At 38.0% G+C, this 21,426-nt stretch overlaps 1 protein-coding gene across 1 annotated transcript in view; it reads left to right on the forward strand.

The window, feature by feature from the left end:
* The window catches only part of LOC131052022 (anaphase-promoting complex subunit 6), a 257,194-nt gene that overhangs the window by 121,029 nt on the left and 114,739 nt on the right, over positions 1–21,426 (forward strand). The window contains exon 10 of the mRNA XM_057986630.2: positions 19,640–19,765. Within this exon, the coding sequence (XP_057842613.1) occupies positions 19,640–19,765 (126 nt within the window). The remainder of the gene's footprint in view (positions 1–19,639; positions 19,766–21,426) is intronic.

Raw genomic sequence — 21,426 nt, forward strand, 5'->3', positions numbered from 1 at the left:
AGGCATTCTAGGGTGTCCATTACAATAAATCATATATACGAGCAGAGTTATAACATGCAAATTTGAAGGAGATTGCAATCAGATTTGTGGGTGAGAGGATTTGTCATCCATTGAAGAAGACATATTTTGAGAAGGAGAATACTTATGTTGTGCTGTGCATGCACTCCTCGTCTCCGACAGGGACCTCCTCTCTTTGTTCCCACCTTGCTAGCATGAGAGAGAGAGGGAAAGCTTAGAGGTGTTTAAAAAATCAGAGTGAAATCCTAGCATGAGGAAAATAGGGTGAACCCAAGCCCATAGGCCTGAATTTGCACTGCAACCTAGGGGTTTGAGAGCTTAGATGTATTCAAGAACAAGGGGGTATGAAGGGATATAGATTGGCATAGGCTTCAAACAAAGAGGAAGAGCATTTAAGCACCAATTTGGTCTAAAGATGGACAATGAAATTAAACATTCTGGCTTAAACATACCACACCAACCCAAGTTCGGCTTTTGCATTCAAAATGGGATTAAGCTTTAATCCCAAAAGGCTTTCAAACTAAAAGGTCTCCTACCACCCAACTTTGCTCAAGTTCTTCATAAACTTGGTGATTGCAAGAAAATTAGGATTAAGCTTCTAATCCTAAAAACTTTCTTAACACCGAGATTTAGACCAAATTTTGATTTTGCAGCTGTGTTCCATCGGGACGCGTGTCCCCCCCTGAGTCCAATATCTTTGAGACTTAGGGATGGGGAAGTGGTGTCCCTTGTTGTCTCCCCATTGCCGCCGGTGCGTCGCCGTAGATGTCTTGGAGTCTCCAAAACTCCTTGGAGACGTCTACACGTCCCTGAAGACTCTCGGGGACGCCTAGAAGTCTCGCATAGCCCCAACTTAGAAATTCAAACCCTAAGCAAAAACGTTGGAAAAATTGTGAAAATGGCATCCTTGTTTTCAAGCCAGTCTTATTTTCTTCATCAGGTATATACATGAAATATAACATTTAAGTATAAGTAAAATGTCTTTCTTATACTTTAAGTCTACGAAACTCAGGGATGCGTCCCCTACTTGAAAACCCCCATCCCAGTCTCGGGGACGTTTCGGGGACTTAGGGATGGCTAGGGGACGTCCCCCCCCCGTCCCCAAATTTTTCAGAATTTTGAGGGGATGTCCCCGAAATGGGGGGACGGCTTCCCTAGTTGTGGGGGCCATCCGTACGTCCCGGGGACGGCTGGGGACGGATTGGGGACGTCCCAGCCGTCTCGAGGACGGCTAGACGTCCCCCACATCTAGGGCTAGGGAAAATATTAAAAAAATAAAAAAAAGTCGCATTTTCATTTTTCTAAATTTTTCCAACATTAAAATTAAAATTAAAATGCAACATTAAATTTATTAATTCATATCAAATATTTATAATTTTAAATTAATTAATATTATAAATTTTAAAATTTATAAATAGAAAATAAATTAAATAATAAATATTATACTTTGCTTTTTAGTATTTACTTAGTACTATTTTGATTTCCATATCGCAACTGACAATGAAACAATATGGCAGCAGTGTAGCCTTTGGGCATTTTGTATGTTATTTCTTTAAAATCTATTATGAAATGCATATTGATAATGTTGTATGTTTGATGTTTGCATTCTAGAATGTTTTCATAGTATCATACACATGCTATATCCATGTTTTCATATGAATATAATGTATAGATGCATGCTTTATCCATGTTTTCATATGAACATTTAGAATTTTCCTATATATTTTAAATTTTCCCTATATTTTATATAGCCGTCCCCTTTGTCGTCCCCCCCCTGTCCCCAAATTCGTCCCGGAAACTCGTCCCCCTATCCCGTCGTCCCGGAAACTCGGGGTAACGTAGCTTTAAGTTATATTTCATGTATATATTGGCAGGATGTTTGACAGTGGTTTCAGATCTCTAGGAGTTATATGCAAATTCTAGGTTTTAGAAGATTTAAATTTTTTCAGACTTTTGTCAAATTTCAGTAATCAGCACCCTCCTACCAGTATTCTTGCGCTCTATCTCACTCTCTTCTCTTTCCCCTAAGATCTAGACCTATCTCTACATCTCTCTCTCTCTTACCCAGACCCCTGCTAGGGGTGCTTCACGCAACCTCGTTTTGGTGTTGCCCCCAAACACCCATTAACTATAATTCTAAGCAAGTAATAAGCCAATGATGAATCATAATCATAAATCATATTTTTCGATATAATAGAAATCTCCAATTTGGCAATTTCATTTGTCAAATTTTATTTAATATTCGAGAAATCTTAGTATTTACTATTTAGTATTTGCAATTTTGCTATATTACTAATTTGCCAAATTTTCATTTGAAATATAATGCTTATACAAATTTTCATAACTAGTTTTTCAAGTACTATATGTATATCAGCACCGCCCCCCGCCACCCCCCCTGTCGTTGCCCCCCCGCTGTCCTGTTGATGTGTCTTTTATGGATAGTCGAACACAGAATAAAATACCAAGGTATCTTATACTCTCTCGAACAAAGTCTCTCAAATGCTATGCTTCACGATCAAATGAGACAACTCCAAGGTTTCTACTGTCAGGTCTTGACTCGTGGATAAAATCAATGGTTGATGTGATAATGCTAGAATCACAAGGGGACTTATGTTGTACATGAATGCTGCTGGAACTTGATCATCTGATATTGCAATATTGTGATGCTTTCTCTCCTAAACTAACTTGAATTGGAAAAAAGGACAAAAGGAGAAGAATTTAGGAAGACTAATCTACTCCTAGGAATGTAAGGGACAATGAATGATTGGGTAAAACTCAACTATGCTCTACTTCGTCATCAACGAACAACTCTACAAAGCTAGCACAATTTTCTGAGGTAAAATTATAGATGTTCAAATTACTATCATCAACATCAATACCATCAAGGCAATGCATACCAATGGACGAGCAATAATTGAAGTTAAGTTTGATTCATATTCCAATTGACCACACGAGGCAAACTTAGAATCAACAAGAAGCCAGTGGTATGGATTAAACAAATTTCACCACTAATCATCCACAAAATCTTCCATTCATCTAATCAAGATAAAAGCAATTGAGAAGTAGAAACCATGCAACTTGTTGAAACAACACATTTCACCATATCTTCAATGAAAAGGGTATATTCTTTTACAAGTTTTAGCAACAATTTCTACTTCTCCTAATCTATTCTATTCCTAACTTTTAATGATCTAATTGCTAACTATCTTCTACTCTTCTACTGCTAACTATTAACCTTTACAAATGAGAGAGCTGAGCCTTATATAGACCTCTCATTACAATTCGATGGCCCAGATTGATTCAAGATCAATGGCCAAGATCGAAAGGTATAAACCCTAATTAGGGTTTGTTACAACCATCATTACATTGACCAATGAGAGATGAGGGTAGATAAGCTATATAATATTTGATGTAGTGCCACATGTCACCTATTCCCTCGAATGAATACTGACTTGGTACCCTTTGATTGAACAAATGGTGATTGGGATGCCACCTCATCTTGTATTGTAGACTTGATCAATTTGCCTTGAACATTCTTCATGATGCTTGGAATTCCTTATGATACCTTGCATTTCATCCTTATGTTAGGAAATTGCTTGAACTATTTCCTCCGTAACGTTCTCTGACTTTGAGATCTCTTGATGTAGCTGCTGATTTCTTGATGTGAAATCCTTTGTGCTCATGTCTTGAACTTGCTTTCCTTCATTTTTTCGCCATCAAGGTGAAGTCTTCTTCATGTTTGATATTGTCCACATCCCTGCCTTTGGAAATCCTTTTCCTAAAATCTTCCTCCAATCTTTGAAATGCTGATTTTCCTTATTCGCATTGTTTGAGTTTCTTCATTCTTGCATTTCACTTGTTTGTCATCTTGGTGCTGATCCTTCATCATCTATTGCCTTGAAGTGTTGAGCCTTTGGTATCCTTGCAAGCTGTATCCTCTTCAAGCCTTGATCATCATGCTTTCCTTCCTAGTAGCAGACCTGCAAAACAAACAAACATTGAATCAAACACCTATAACCTAGGTGGGAAATCGATCCGTGAAGGGACTAATTCAGTCCTTGAAACATATGTATTATCTTTGTAATTCTAGTTTACCACACAAGGCAAACTTAGAATCAGCAAGAAGCTAGTGGTACCGATAAACGAATTTTACCATTAATCATTCACAATTCCTTTCATTCATCTAATCAACATGAAAGCAAATGAGAATTGGGAACCATGTAGCTTGTTGAACAACACATTTCCCCATATCTTCAATGAAAAGAGTATATTCATTTACAAGTCTTAGCAACATTTTCTTTTTCTTCTACTATGCTCTTAACTTCTAATGATCTAATTGCTAGCTGTCTTCTACTCTTCTATTGCTAACTATTAACCTTCTCAAATGAGAGCACTGAGCCTTGGTCTCATTGCAATGAATGACTTAGATCGATTCAAGATCAATGGTCAACTACCATTACATTGGCCAATGCGAGATGAGGGTAGGTAAGATAAATAATATTTAATGTAGTGCCATGTGTCACCTATTCCCTCCTTGAATGAATGGTGATTGGAATGTGTTGATGTGTTTTTTATGCGCATGCGAACACAGAATAAAATACCTTAAGTATCCTATCCTCTCTTGAACAAAGTTATTCGAATGTTGAAGATTTGCCTAAGGATCAATCGAAATAACTCCAAGGTTTTGGTATGTAGGGTCTCTACATGTGGATAAGCTCATTGGTTTGATGTGATTATGCTGGAATCACAAGGGGACTTACATTCGAATGTCTGAATGCTTAATTAGCTGGAACTTAAGTCCTAACTACTCACTGGGAGATAAAGAATTATCAAAAGCATAGGGTTTACAGAATCTATTCTAGGACCTAGAATGTAAGAATATAGATGAATGACTATATGGAACCCTACTGGGCTAGGTATTACCATCAAACTGAACAATTCGACACCAGCTTAGTGCAACCTTCTAAGGATGTTTTAAAGATGTTCAAATCATCACCATGAAACATTGATCACCATTCAAGTTAATGCATAAACAATGGACGCATAACAATTTGAAGTTGAGGTCATTCAATGCCAATTGACCACACAGGGCACACTTACAATCAGTAAGAGGCTAGTGGTATGGACTAGGCAGATTCCACATGAGTGCATTCAACAATTTTCTCCATTCAATCGAATTATCTACCATCTAATATGAAGATCCAACAAGAAACCATGCATATTGCAAGAAACAACACATTTCACCATAACTTCAATGAAAAGTGAGGTTTATTTACAATTTTGGGCAACAATCTCTTGCCTTCTCCTCCAACTCTACTCTAATTGCTATTCTATTCACTATTTCTTTTCTACTGGCTATTCATCGCCTATCAACATTGACTATTCTATAACTACTAAATCTTGACTATTAGCTATTTGCTGACTATTAACCTTTACAAATGAAGAGCCAGAGCTTTCTATAGAGAGCCCATTACAATTCAATGGCTCAGATTGATTTACAATCAATGGCTAGGATTACAAGATGGAAACCCTTATTAGGGTTTGTTACAACAAACTCTCTTAGCCAATGAGAAAATTACATTCAATGCATGAGAACCAATAGGAAACAGGGGTAGGTACATTGGAGTTTGTGCCTTGATATATAAGCATGGTTCATTGAATCTGGACATGCTTATGTGGACCTTTCTGACTGGAGGAACAATGACTGGAATGCCACCTTGTCTTGTACTTGTGCTTGGTCAAGGAATGTTGTATCTCTTGATATTCAATATGGTGATGATGAGAAGCTAACTTTTATTAACTCTTTTGAAACTTTCTGCTTCTTTGATCATTTCAACGTACCCTTACAAAGACCTTGGTTGATCCTCCTTTGTCCCTGATGTATTTGATGAATAGTGTACCTCTCCTTGACCCCTTGTGTTTGATGAGACTTCTTCTTGATTTTGCATAGTGACGATAGGAGGTCATAGTCAAGTCACTCCTCCTTCTCTGGTAGCATATCTCTCTTTGAAGTGTTTGTAAGATCCTTCTTCTGATATCTTGTGATCTCCTTGAGGATAGCTCTAACACTTGAAGTCCTTTGATTTTAGCAACACCTTGGGTACCTTCTCATGTATCTAAGGTGTCCTTAATGTGGATGAAGCTTGAAGAAGTCCTTGTCCTCGCATGATCTTCCTCCAACTTGGTCTCGTTGATCTGCAAAAGATGATTAAGTATACATGATATTTCTCACTTCAAACCATCAATAAGAAAATACTTAAATCAATCTTAGCTTGAAATTGGAAGGAAAGAGCATGCTTATTGCCCTTGTTCAATCTACTTATTTCCTTCCTAAATGATGTTCTAAGGAGTTCACTCCCCTAAGATTCAGGTCCGCACATTAAGTATACTAAATTCACCTTTGGAGGATCGCTGTTCTGCAAGCTTGCATTTTAAATCCAAATTTCGCCTCCTCAATCATCAATTATATTCATTGCTCCTTAAATTTGCACTTTGGAGAATTAGGTCTAGGCTTGAAGATTGTGGAATTTTTTTTGACCTGCCTTATTAAGTTTTGAAATTCGCCTTCAAATCAGCTGCTGCAGTTTGCTCTTTCCAGTTTGTTCTTTGTAGAATTCGGCTCATGAAGATTATTAACCTTCCTTCCGAAGATCTGAAGTTGGCTTCTTTAATACTTCATGAAATCTGCTGATGAAATTTGCCTCGTAAGTCTGCTTCTTAAATTCGCTCTAGAGAAGAATGTGTTTGATTAATAAATGACTAAGATGTGTTCTTTCTTATATAGGCGCCTTGACCTCTCTCTTGAAAAGACGACTTTCTTTGAATAAATAAAATTAATTGTATCTTCCCCAAGTTGGCTGACTTCTTCATTGGAAATTCAAATTTGCTCTTGGTGCCAAAGGTGAGATTGGTTTATTAATGCATTAAACCGCCTTGTTTTTGTCTAGGCCGACTTGCATATAGCCTCCTCTCCATTCGTTTTTTACCACAATGCAATACACTTTCGCCCTTGTACCTTCGAGAGGTACATGCCTTTAACATCAAAATCGCTTGTGTACCCTTGGAAGGTACATAGCTTTAGCACAAAGTCGCTCTTGTACCTTTGGAAGGGTCAGGAGCGAACTAGGCAATTTCACTTAATTCCCTTATCATCATTCATTCTCCAAGGCTTTAGACTTCATAATTGATCTTCTTTAATGCATAAACAAGTCATTTGCCTCCAAAATTGCTTAGGAATGGGTTCGGTCACTAGCTAAGGCAAGATTCAAGACCTTCCTAGGAATTTCGCTCATGTACCTTAGAGAGGGTCAGGAGCGAATTTCATCCTCTAGGCTCAATTCATACTTTATTTCACTTAACTTTGCCTTAGACTTGATTTTTCACTTCACTCCTCATTGCACTCAAGTCGATTTGTACTTTAACCTTGCTCAAAACTAGATCCTTTTTAGTACCTTGGCGAAATAAGGGGTCCCTTCAAGGATTTCGCTCTTGTACCTTTGGAAGGGTTAGGGGCGAAATTCTTCTTTTTGATTCAAACACTTCATATTCCTTCAACTTTGCTCTTAAACTTAGCTTTTGGGTCCTTTTTCCACCTCTATCAAGTCCATTTGCCCTCAACCTAGCTCATGATAGGATCCATTTAATTGTTTGAGTGAGCAATTAAGGCCTTTTGGGGATTTCACTCCTGTACCTTAGGAAGGGTCAGGAGCGAATTTGAGGGATATAGCTTGGACCTCACTCAAGTACTCAATCTTCATCCTTTTCTAAGTTGCCTTGGCCTAAGATCATGCTAAGAAGTCACCTTTAGGGGTTCCCTTGCTCAAAAGATGGATTAAAGACAAGTCTTGACAATTTCGCTCATGTACCTTAGAGAGGGTCAGGGTACGTAGAAAGTTCGCTCCTGTACCTTTGGAAGGGTCAAGAGCGAATTTTGCTTCTTGGCTCAAATTCCTCATCCAATCTTATTGCAACTTACCCCAAAGGCATGGATAGATCAATCTTCATTCAATCAAGGCGTAGGACCAAGGTTTTTTATCTAAGTTAGGTCCAAGAGAGGAGGTCTAAGGAAATTCGCTCCTGTCCGTTTGGAAGGGCCAGGAGCGAATTTGGCAATCTTGGTCAAATTCCTAACTCTTTCAAGGTCCAAGGGCATTCAGCTAGGTCTCAATTCACTTTAAGGCATAAGCATTCCTTTCCTCTCTCACTCATGCCATGGGAACAAGGTTTGTTGTCTAAACTTAGGCATAAAAGAGGATTTTAATGAATTCACTTCTATACCCTTGGAAGGGTCAGGAGCGAATTTGGCTTTAGGGCTCAAATTCCTCTCATTTTTCTCATTCTATCATGCTGTAATTTACTTGCAAGGCACGTACAAATCAACTTCTCTTCCAATCATGCCATAGGAACCAAGATCTCAATCCAAGCTAGGAGCAAATAGGTGATTCTAAGGAATTCGCTCCTGTACCCTTCGAAGGGTCAGGAGCGAATTTTGCATGAAAGCTCAAATCCTCCATGGATCATCCTTTAACTTGGTTTAAATGCACTTCAAAGGCATGAACAAATCATCCTCTCTTCACTCAAAGCTTAAAAACACCAAATTGATCCAAATTAGAGGGAAGAAGGGAGGTTTTAGGAGAGTTCGCTCCTGTACCCTTGGAAGGGTCAGGAGCGAAATTCATGCTTGTGTTTAAATTCTCCAATTTCCTCTCAAACTCTCAAGTCTAGGGTGGCTCAAATTCGTACTCAAAGGTGCACTTAGGTTGATCTCCTTCCAATTCAAACCTTGAAAGTGAGATTTCATCCAAATTAGGAGAGCAAAAGGAGCTTAGGAAGATTTCGCTCCTGTACCTTAGAGAGGGTCAGGAGCGAAATTCACAACCTAGCTCAAATTTTCCACTTTCCTCCAAGTTTTCACACTCAAGCTTCATGTTCTTTGCTCCTCGAAGGGTAAATAAGTGGAATTGGTATCAAACAAGGCTCTAGGATGAAGTCTCCTATCCAAATGAGGGCAAAAATTCTCTACCAAGAAATTCGCTCCCGTACCTTTGGAAGGCACCAGAGCGAACTTGGATCTTAACCTCTAAGTTCCTCATTGACAATCATTCAAACATATTTCAAAAGCATGCTTAGGTCAATTTCGCTTGGGTCGGGGGTTTGAAGCAATAATTTAGGCCTAATTTGAAGATAATGGATAGGGCTCTAGAGGATTTGCTTCATTTGCCTCCATCCCTCGTAGTTGCACTTGATCCTCACTTTACTTTAATCATCATGACCAACTTAGACCCAAAAGGGGGCTCTTGACAACAACTTTCATCTTCATTCATATCCTTGACTGACTCTAACTCAAACTTCCAGGACCATGCTAAGATTTACATTCAGGTTCTAGACATAATGCAAAGACTCTCCCAAACTCAATCAAGGCATAACCCCAAAACTAGAGCAAGGCCTAACCTAGAGAAGGCTTTCAAAGAGACCCTGATCGAGACCACCTACTGATTCATCTCAACTCAAGGAGACCATTCAATCCCAATGAGCTCTCTGGCAACTCCGCAATGCAAAGATTAATAGCACAAACCCAAAAGACTAAGCTAAGAAAACTAACCCTAGAAAGCAAAAGTGGGGGTCCCCAATTGCAATGGGGTGATGTGTGAATACGTCACAACAGGATGCCACCTCAGCTTGCCTTGTAGACTTAATCAATTTACCTTGTACATTCTTCATGATACTTGGAATTCCTTGTTATACTTTGCATTTCATCCTTATGTTAGGGAATTCCTTGAACTATTTCCTCCTTAACATTCTTTGACTTTGAGATCCCTTAATGTAGTTCTTGATTTCATATTGTGGAATCCCTTGTGCTCATGTCTTGGATTTGTCTTTTCCTCATTTGGTCACCATTATGGTGAGTTTTCTTTATGCTAGATTTAATTCACATCCGTACTTGTGATGTTGTCGTTGCAATGTGCCTGCAGAGTTCTTTGGATTTGCACCTTGATTCCTCCTCATAGCATTGTTTGAACCTTGGTGGGAAATCGATCATTGTAGGGACGGGTCAGTTCCTAAAACATTTGCATTATCTTTGCCCATTCCTTCACTTAGTGGAAATTTGATGCCAATAGGGAGTACTTTGTTATTGATCTTCACATGAATTGATTTGTCCCTTCCTTTGTAATTCTGCTCTCAAGTGGAAATCTGACCCTCATCGGGACTCAGTGTCCTTAAAATTTTTGTGTCGATTTGAATACCATTTGATGGAGTGGAAATTCTAACTTCATCAGGACACTTCAATGTTCCTTACTGTGTCCTCATACCTGATGACGTAGTTGATTGTTAATTTTCTAGAATTAACTTTGGTTCTGATTTCAATCAGATAATTGGAACTATGTAACATAATTCTGGAAAATACAAAGGATTTCATCAAATTCCGGAAAATTTGTCCTCAGAAAACCTGATTTTCAGACTTAGGATAAGTCTGATTGCAATAAATAAGTCTGAAGACACCCCTGCAAACTCAGAAAATGGTGTGTTTGGTGCCATCTCAGGTCTGATTTCTGAGTATAAAGTCTGAGGACGTCCCTGAAAATGGTTGATTTAGGTGCTGGTAAGTTGTCTCTGATTTGCTTTTCTGAGTACCAAGTCTAAATATGCCCTCTAAGGTCTGCAAATAAATAATTTCAGTGTCTTAATGATGTTATAGATCTGATGGAAGTCTGAAGATACCCTTGCAACTTAACTTCAATGCTTGGATCAATGTCAATCATGGTGCCACACCAACATGCACTACAATTCGTGCTCAATTGACTGAGAATGAACACGTGTTGGCTTAGATAATGGCTGGGCACAATGTCTTTGCTCTGAGAATGATAGCTGGAGATGATGTTTCAGACCTGAACCAGCAATGTCACTGCCCTATAATGCTCACAATCTCTTCCAATGATGGCACTCTTGGTGTTTTGTTGCGACTTTGGTATTGGATGGCTGGAAATGACCACGTCTTGGCACAAGAATGAGAGATGGTAACCAAGTTTGCAAATAAATGATGGCTGGAAATGTTGTTTCAGTCTTCAATCAGCCATGGTGCCTCTCCTTTCAGCTCAGCAACCTTGAACCATGAGGTAAATGATGCCTTAGATAAAATCACCCCTTACTCCAGTAATTGCAAACTTCAAATCAGCTCCTTCAGTCACTTTATAATAAAATATAAGGGGCTGGGCTTTGTTTCTATTCATGTTTCACCTTGAAAAGTCTCCACGCAACCAATGTGGGATCAAAATTTTCCGTTTACCAGTCACAAGGGAAAATCGATATGCATTGAGATTCAACACTTGGCACATTTTCGTTTGCTTGATCATTAAATATATGTGGTAGGGAGAATTGATCTTCATTGGGACACATATAGTTTAAAAATATCACTTCAATTGAATCTTTAGTCACTTGGGGAAATTCGAACCTCATTGGGACAAATAATTTTCCTTTAAATTCACCCAATTTGCACATTATAACCTTGAGGGGAAAATCGACCCTCATGTGGATAAATTAATTCCATCACTTAATTCATTTGCATCCCCAAATTCACTCCACAGGAAAATCGATGGCCATTTGGATACCCCTTGGTGGAAATTCACCTTTCATCGGGACTCAAAATCCCATTAAAACTTGTCAAATTCCATCGAAATATCCTCTAGGGGAAAATTGAACTCCATTTGGACATGAAAATCTTGTCATTTTCCATCATTTTATCCCTATTGGAGAATCGACCTCCATCGGGACACATAAACTTGTTCAAGTCCTTGCGTGTTTATTCATTCTTACCTCATTTTGTTTCACTGCCGAATGAAAGTGGGATAAATATTATAAAATACCAGCCTGGTGGAGAAACAGCCTCCATCGGGACAACCTTAGTGGATAATCTAGATGCAATGGGATTTTCTGAAAAAAAAAAAAAAAAAAGTCCATGAGGGAGAAACGCACCTCATCGGGACATAGATCATTTTCATCATAAAAATCACTTCCTTGTTCTCAAAACTTAGTGGAAAATCATGCTCCATCGGGACAAAGTCCATTTTCAACTTTAAAACTTAAGTGGAAAAACACCTCCCATTGGGGCAATTGACTTTTATGCCTTAATTTTATGGTGAAAAAATGCCTTTCATCGAGACTATGATGATTTTCACATTGCAAAGTCCCAAACTTATCAAATTTTATCATTTCACTTAGTGAAAATTCTATTTCCATCGAGACTTTCAACATTTTACCTAGATTTGAGTGGGGGAAAATAGGGGTCCATTGGGATTTTGTGCATTTTTTACTTATTTCATCTCCTAGGAGTGGAAAAAAGGACTCCTATAGGGACTTTTAGTATTGGCACACATAATTCACACCAATTTGCAACATTTTTATCATTTTTGCTCGCATTTCAAGGCAAAATTGAAACTCAACACTTAGCAAGAATAAATCAAAACTCCAAGGCAACTTGACACTCAGGATCATTTTAACATTTTAACAACGCTTTGCATTTTGACATGACACCCTCTCATAAGCAAAGGCCAAGACTAGGAAACTATTGCTAAACCAAGGCAATCTAAGAAAATCATCAACCCTAACAAGGGGAAAAATGGGAGTCACCATTTGGAATGGGGCAATGTGTGAAAACGTCACAACACGTCCCCAAACATAGGTCCTTTGTCCCCTCATCCCCGAAACTCGTCCCCATGTCCCCCCGTTCTCCCGTCCCCAATGGCTGTGGAACACTGTTTTGCTGTCATAAAGTGACAAGGGCTTGTTCCTTAAGAACTTCCTTTTACTGAGTTTCAGACCTAAGTTGTGTTTTTTTCTCCCCACAAAGTTCGGTGCCTGCATAAGATTTTAGAATAAGGCTTGATCCTAAAGTTGTTCGAAAGTCCGAAGTTTTGACTGAACTTTCATTTGTCATCACAAAGTTTGGTGATGGCACTAAAAAAAGGAGTTGTCATTAATTCAAAAGGTGTCCTGTTGTCAAGGTTAGGACCAAGTTTGTCCCCAAACTCTGATTTTTCTCCTAGGTTTGGTATTAGCATTGAGAATCAGATTTGGCTTTAATCCAAATTACCTTCAAAAGTCCAAATTCCCCCCTAAATTACAAAAATGCTATAGGAGTATGCATAAACAAAAAAAGAACAGCTGGAGATGACAAGAATTTGGATTTATTGTAATAGCAATTACATCATTGTAGAATAACTACTTTTTGGCCCAATTTAATGCGATTCAAAGGGGGCCAAAAGTTGTTTGTTCACCCAGCTACCAAGTTTGTATCTTTGCGTCTCAAGCCCCATGAACTTTTGTCCTCTAGTGGGATTAGTTGAAGGCAGTTGAAAGTAGCTGAAAAGGTGGTTGATGTTCGTTGAGACCATTAACCAAAAGCTGTCAGGGTTTGTAGAAGTCAAATTTGGGCCATTGAATGGATTGAATCCTGTCCATTGATTCATAATGTAAAATCGATAAAAGGCCAGTGCCTCTCTTGTTTTAGAGGTTAGAATTAAAAGTTAGAAGGTTAGAAAATAGAGGCAGGCAGTAGATATTAGGAGTAAATTATAAATTGTTGAGCAGAGATTGTTGTTTTGGCAGTTGAAGCAAATGAATAGAGCATTGAAGCATGGTGTTTTGCCATTTTGCCTTCTCTTGCTTGCATGGTTTCTTTTCATCAAATTAGCTAAAGTTCAGTGATTTTAATGGTGGAGTGTGAGGATATCCGTTGATGTGTTTCCTATGCACAATCAAACATAGAATAAAATACCAATCGTACTCTATCCTCTCTTGATCAAAATATTCTTGGATACTTAATTATATGATCAAACAAGACAACACTAAGGTTTCTATAATCAGGTCTTGATGTGTGGATAGCTCAATTGGTTGATGTGATTTTGTTGGAATCACAAGGTGGACTTAAGTTGATACTTGAACTCTTCTTGAATGCTTGCTGGAACGTGAAGACTTAACTCGTGGAACAAAAAAAGAATCAAAAGGAAAGGGGGTTTAGAGAGTCTAATCTAATCCTTAGAATGTAGGATGTAGTGAATGACTTGGTGAGATTCTGCTAGAATTCGCTTTGACATCAATGTACAACCCCACAAAGCTAGTGCAATCTTCTAAGGGAAATAATAGATGTTCAAATCACTATAACAACATGGATACCATCAAGGCAATGCATATCAAGGTGTAAATAGCAATTGAAGTTAAGCTTGAATAAGAATTCCAGTTGACCACGCAGGGCAAGTCTACAATCAAGAAACTGCTATTAGTATGGATATGCAGATTTCATCATTAATCATACACAAAGATCTTCTATCCATCTAATTATCTTATAGCATGAGAATCCACCAAGAAACCATGCAATCATGTAGAAAAAACAACACATTGCACCCTAACTTCAATGAAAAGGATGTTTATTTACAAGCTTGGCAACAATCTTTGCCTTCTCCTACTTTACTTCCAATTCTAACTTGTTGCTCTTGAACTATCAATGGCCTGGATTGATCCATATCAATGGCCAAGATTGAAAGATAGAAACTCTATTTGGGCTTTGTTACACCCATTACATAGCATTTAACGCTTGACCAATGATAAAGTTACATTTTTAAGACACATGTCCTTTGAATGATTGACCAATGAGTGATGAATTTAGGTACATTGGACTTTGTGCCTTCACATTGGGCTTTGTGGTTGCTCTTGTGAATCTTGTGCTTCATATGCGCAATGAGTTTAGGTACATTGGACTTTGTGCCTCCACATTGGACTTTGTGCTTGCTCTTGTGAATCTTGTGCTTCATTCTTCGTCCTTATGAACTCCTTTATGTTGATCCTTCCTGATGTTGACCTCCATTCCATGAGGATGATCTCATCCTTGATGCTGAGCATCTCCATTTTTGCCTTATAGTGTCTTTCCTTGATGCTTCTCTCAAGTGATGAAATCTACTTTGACGTTGGGTGCATCTTTCTTTGTTAAGTCTTAATGTTGATGCTCTTGCACAAGTTGTGAGATCCTTAGCACAATTGGAATCTTCTTGTCTCACCATCTTCCCTCTTGGAGATGCATATCCTTAAGCTTCTTGCAATATTGATCCTCTTTCTGTTCTGTCATGTTAAAGCATGAATCCTGATGTTATGAGTCCTCCAACGAGCTTGTCTTTCCTCTTGATGTCAATTCTGTGCAACCATACTTGAAAAGAGGAAAATAGGAGTAAATTTTTAAAGAATAAATTACAGTGTTAAATCACGAAATTGACTTCTTAAAGCCTTTCAAAAATCTGGAAATGATCACTTTAGGACTGAAAGTGCAAACACAGGTCAGAAAATGTAAGACTTCTGGTCTGATTTGTCCCTGATCTGCAGTTGATTTACTTTGAACTGATTTGCTTGTGATCTGGTTTTCTCTAAATTCACCATCAAACTGCTGTAATTCGCACTGATTCCTTCTTTCAATCAGTTAATTAAATTTGTTTGTGGTGGAAATGAAATGTTGTCACTCTCATAAATAGGCATCTGTGTTTGATTTGCAAAGTTACCTCACATAGCCAACTTGGATGTGATGTTTTTTATTACTTTTTGACTTTCAATGGTCATATTTTAATTGACCCGTCTCCCTGAAGAAGCCAGCTATCTTTTACCTCTAAGTGGTGCCAACTTTATTTCCTCATGCTCGTCGGGGATGTCAAAGGTTAGGCATATGTAGACATGCCACAGTGGAAGAGAAGTGAGGGAGTTTGGAGGAAATGTATGGCACGAGGGAGAAAGGGGTGCGGGATTTAAGGAGGGATGTGCTGCGTGGAAGGGGGGTGTAAGGGATGATTGGAAGGGATGCAAAAGGAGGATATGATGTGGCAAAGGGGGGTGTCAAGGATGTCGGGGGAAAGGTAGGTATAAGGAATGGAGGACGTGCTAGGGAATGAAGTGGGGTAAGGCATGTGAAGGAGTAAAGGATTCCGGGAGAAAAGGTAGGTGAAAATGAAAGGAAAGGTGGATGGATGGAAGGAGAAAAATGGAGGGATATGCCCTAAGATAGGATCGGGGTTTTGGGGTGGTAAAGGAATGGAGGATGATGAAGTGGAAGGGAAGTTGGGAGGTGAAAATGAGAGAAAGGTAAAGGAGGATGTTGGGAGGTGAACTGGAGAGGGATATTTTGGGGGTGAATGTGATGAAAGATGTGGGAGGTATAAGTGGGTAGTGGAAGGTTGGTGAAAGTAAGAAGGAAGATGGAAGGAAGATGGAGGCTGGATGGAAAGGATAGATGATGGGAAGGAAGGAAGGAAGGAAGGAAGGAGGGTGGAAGGATATGAAGGAAGATGGAGGGATAAGTGATGAAGGGAAGGAAGGGATAAGGGAGGAGAGAGGCATGAAGGATGCCGTGGCTAGGGAAGGTGTAAAGGATGTGGATGTGAGATGGAGGATATGGGATGGAGGGAAGGATAGATGGAAAGAAGGATGGAGAGGCGGACTCCCTCGTATGAAGATTTTATCTTTCAATTTCCTTCTGGAAATACAGGGTGAACAAGTGATACTCCTGGTTTCACTCATTTCATACATTTCTTACCCCAAACCCTCATCATGGAATTCATACCTGGACACGACTTTGAAATTGCATTGCATCCTTTCTCAAGTAAGAGGCTAAAATTCGGAAACAATTGCTAAACTAAGACAACCTAAGCAAAACATCTACCCTAAAAAGCAAAAAAGTTTGCGTCCCTATTCGCAATGTCGCGATGTGTGAAAATGTCACAACAGTATTCGATTGACTTCAGGTTCATACCATTGGAGGCTTGTTGATTGTTGGTCTCTATGCATGGTTAGTCTGAGCCTTCTATAGCTGTTAGTTCAATTGTGAATGTACATCTAAGTTGCACCAGAATTGGGTACTTAATGAATGAATATTCATAGTCCGAAAATCCTTTTATTCCTCTTTGGAGATTGCATTGTTCTGTGGAATTAGTTTTTTTTGAAGTCTGTCTATCTACAACATTGGCCATTACTATCGTTGTCCCTAGGATCTCTAAACCCTATCCTTTTGTCATTTATCTCAACCAGTTTGAGAAGTAAAACATCACCAAATTGCCATATTGGATGCAAGGCAACTTGTTAGATTTGTAAGTGCCCTTGTAATTACCAGCAAATGACATCAGCTCTGAGTTATCCCGAGCACAGTTAAGACCTGGCATTGGAAACCTTGAGGTTATTCTCTTTGGACAGTCAGAGGTCATATAGGATTTCTTTATGGAAGAGAGAGTAGGATGTACTCGGCGCATTTTATTTTCTGTTGACAAAAGTGCTGAATTCCCCTATCAACAACTTACTCATTTGGAGGTTGGTGTTTCCCAAAAGAAGTGATTGGCTTCTCTTGCTAAGTTGGTGCTTAGTTGTGGGGATTGGTGTCTCTAGTGGGTGCCTAGAAATCATTTAAGAGGCCATTGGTGTCTCATGTGGGTTGGTGCCTACAAAATTTGTAAGGGAATTTCTTGTAAGTGATTTTTTGCCATGGTTATCGATGCAAATCTTGTGTTCTTGTGTTGCATAATCGTTCGATCTTATGTGCGTGATGTTGTGCAATTGATATTATTGTGGTTGTTAGTTTGAAAAAGATTTTTTTTTTCTTATATTGATTCACTCCCCCTCTTAGTATAAGTGTGTGCTCATCAAGGAGACTGAAACTCTCAATTAAGAAAGAAACTATGCAAGATATAGCCCTTTTTAGCAATATGAGTAATTGTTGTTGCATTTTTCATGAGACCACTTCAAGAACAAATGAGATCCATATGTCCCACTCTATGCTCTTTAATATATCCTTAACAAGCAACTCAAGATTGTAGGTGTGTACACCAAGCTTCACTTGCAATGAGCATGAACAAGTGATGAACATCCAAAAAGATGATGCCTAAACTTTATTGTAACAAGGGAAAACTTATAAGTTTTTCTGCCACCACTATTTAATATCTCAAAGCACCAATAATCAACACCCCAATTCACCCAAGGCGAGCATCCAAGTTTGCTTCTAGTTTCTAGAGACAACATGTTCTCTAAAGCACCTAAATTGCTTTCCCTAAATTTAACACCCAAGACTAGACTATTATAAGTCACCCAAGTGTTAAAGTCTTTTTTTACAATATCGAATGCATTTTACAATACCCTCCATAAATTAGACACATTCGTCCAATAAGCCTAAGAAACCATCCGCTCACTAAATCATGTCCTTGAGAGCATAGTTTGTAGACTCAGACAGAGAATACTCGACATGCCCAAAATTTTTGACTTGGCAAAAACTCAGCAACTTAGAGAGTGCTAAAATTAAAATATCTTAAAAAAACATATACTTTTTGCAAAATTCAATTACAAAATGTATTAAACTAAAAATTGACATCTCAAAAGAGAAAATGCATAGTTTTATAGCCAAAGAAGCATGTGAAAATGCATTTTAACCAGTGATTTATCTGTGTTGGCATTTTTATTCCTTGTTTTTCTTTTGTATATGAAAACAACTGAGAGAGTACCTGCAGAGTTTGCAAACTATGCCTGTGAGCATTAAATGCATTTTCTCCAATGTGCCACTAACATTAAATGCATTTGCAATGTTACATTCAACAATCACAAGGAAAATATTGAACTCCCTCAAAGTGTGTTGCTCTATCTTGGCATGGACCACAACTTTAGAAAATATCAAATATTTTATGGAAGGTGTACAACACCTTATCCCATAAGAAATCTTGTATGGAGGACCAACTTTGGTGTAAATTGTAAAGTCTTGTTAGGGATTGTTTGTAGCAACGAAGATTAGCCTTTGGATGATGACAAGAAGTCCAAGTGGCTTAATGTGTGTGATGCAAGTGGTGGTTTCATTAGTTTGGCTGTTTTCATGGATCCACAATTTCACACACTGGATATTGATTACCCTTCTGCAATGTAGATAAACTTAAGGAGTCGTTTGGTCAAATCACACTATTCAAGTTCATGACCCCATATCTCACTAGCAACACTTTCATCGACAAGTTGTTTGTGTGAAGCGTGGAAGTACAAATTAGATTGTAAATGGAACTTATTTGTTGTTTGTTATGTTTGATTAGAATCTATGCATTTCTGTGCTGGGATTAACAATACAACTTAGCAACATGCATTTAGTCATTTTATATAGCAACGTGGAATTGCTCATTTTTATATTATTATCACCTTTGGCTTGCAAGAAGTCTGAGTTAGGGATTATACATTTTCTTTCCTTAAAGTATTCTTTAGCAGCTTATAAATATGCACTATTCTTAAAATGATAAATGCACTGTTACAGATTTTGAGGTATGGGATTTTTGAAAATGTTTTTCTAGATATTGGGTAAAATTCAACCTTGATTCCTTTTTCTTTTTCCCCTCTTGTTACCATTAATTTTCTCTTGTTATTAGTTCATCTATTTCATGTTCAATTTTAAAAATATTGTTTTAAAATTGTGTTGTTTGTGGTGAGCACATCATAGTGTACGTGTCTGTAAAAATAATTTTATCATGTTTTTTTAACACCACACTGCTACTGGTAATATTTTTTTGTTTGTTTCTATTAGATTCATTAAAGACTGATTTGACAATACATCTATTGTTTTTCGTGTTGACTTTTTCAGCAAAGCTACATCTCTAGATGGCACTTTTGCTCCTGCTTGGATCGGTTTTGGAAGTGCATTTGCAGCCAAAGATGAAAGTGATCAGGCAATGGCTGCTTTCAGAACATGTGCCCGATTATTTCCAGGGTTTGTTTAATAAAGCATGCCATTTCTATCTATAAATATACATGCACCTTTATTACTAGGTTTTAAAATTGGATTGTATGTTTAGTTTATTGTGAAAGAATTTATTCAAGTCTTTTGAGCTACATAAGAAATGTGCTAGAGTCTAATCTATTATGAAAATAAATGTATACAAAGGAACAAAGCAAGAACATGAGGGAACTTGAAGGAGATAAATACTTGTATGCATTAATGATAGAGTGATAATTAGGAAAACAACATAAACCACCCTAATCCTAGATTGACACAAACCCTAACCCTAAAATAATTTAAGTGAACATTAATTCATGTTTACATTATTTGATAAAATAAAATAAAGCCAAAATGACTTAATAACTAAGCCTATCACCATGACTAGTATGACTGTAATAACTTAATAGAACAAAGACTAACATCCCACTTTAATGGTTGTTTTAGAAAATACACCTAGTTTATAACTTAATTTTAGAAATTTACCTAGGCCAAGACGCTTTGTGAAACAAATGCAGTTTGATCTTGGGTTGTAGAATTTGTAACTCAACTTCTCCATCTTCTATAAGTTGTCAAATCAAGTTACAATCTATGTCAACATGTTTTGTTCGCTCATGAAAGTTGAGAACTCTTTAGTTATCATTGAAAAGTATAGTAGGCTGTTTAATGAACCTGTAATCTGTAAGCATTCCTCAAAGAACACCCAATGTATTTATCTTCAATAGGTGGTCACACTACCATTGTAGAGTACCCACACTTTAATATAGGTTTTCAAGTTGTTTGAAAACCACTCATGGTTTTGTTGTGACGTTTTCACACATCGCCCCATTGCAAATGGGGACCCTCGTTTTTTTTGCTTTTAGGGTTTGTCTTTCTAGGTTTTTTTAGGGTTTTGTCGATTAGCCTTTGCATTTTGAATGTCGCCTAGGGGATCAATAGGATAGCAAGTTCGGCTTGAGTGATGTCCTGATCCTGAAAATTTGGCTAAGTCTGGAATGTCCTGATCCTGAAATTTGACTAAGTCTGGAAACTGAAAAAACCTCCAAAAACTAGATTTTGCAATATAACTCCTGGAGGTCTGAAACCACTCTCAAACATCCTGAAAGTATATATGGAATATAACTTAAAGTATAAGTGACATTCTTATACTTAAATGTTATATTCCATAAAAGTTATCCTGATAGAGAGTTCGAAAGTCAAATTTCGCTCATGTCCTTCACTGAGCATCCAGAGCGAATTTCGCTCCTGTCCCTCACCAAGGGACCAGGGCGATAATACTTATTTGAGCTATTCCTGACCGTCTTTGGACGAATTGAGACATTAAAAGCATGGTGAACGACGAATGAGCATGATAGAGCATCCAGACTTGATCAAAAACAATGAAATGATGAAGTTTTGCCTAGAGGGTCAAATTCGCTCCTGTCCCTCACTAAAGGACCAGAGCGAAATTTGCATAAAGGCATAAATTTTGAAAGTTTGTCAAGCATCAAGTGATCAAGGAGGATCGAGAGACTTCATTTTACGCGTTGAAGGCAATTGCAAGTGGATGGAAACAAAGACAAGCTCAAAATCTTAAAGTTCGCTCCTGTCCCTCAGGAAGGGACCAGAGCGATATCTATTATATTTGCCAATTCATGTAAAATTCATGCCAAGTC

Source organism: Cryptomeria japonica, chromosome 10 (genome assembly GCF_030272615.1).
Source record: "Cryptomeria japonica chromosome 10, Sugi_1.0, whole genome shotgun sequence".
NCBI classification, from domain to species: Eukaryota; Viridiplantae; Streptophyta; class Pinopsida; order Cupressales; family Cupressaceae; genus Cryptomeria; species Cryptomeria japonica.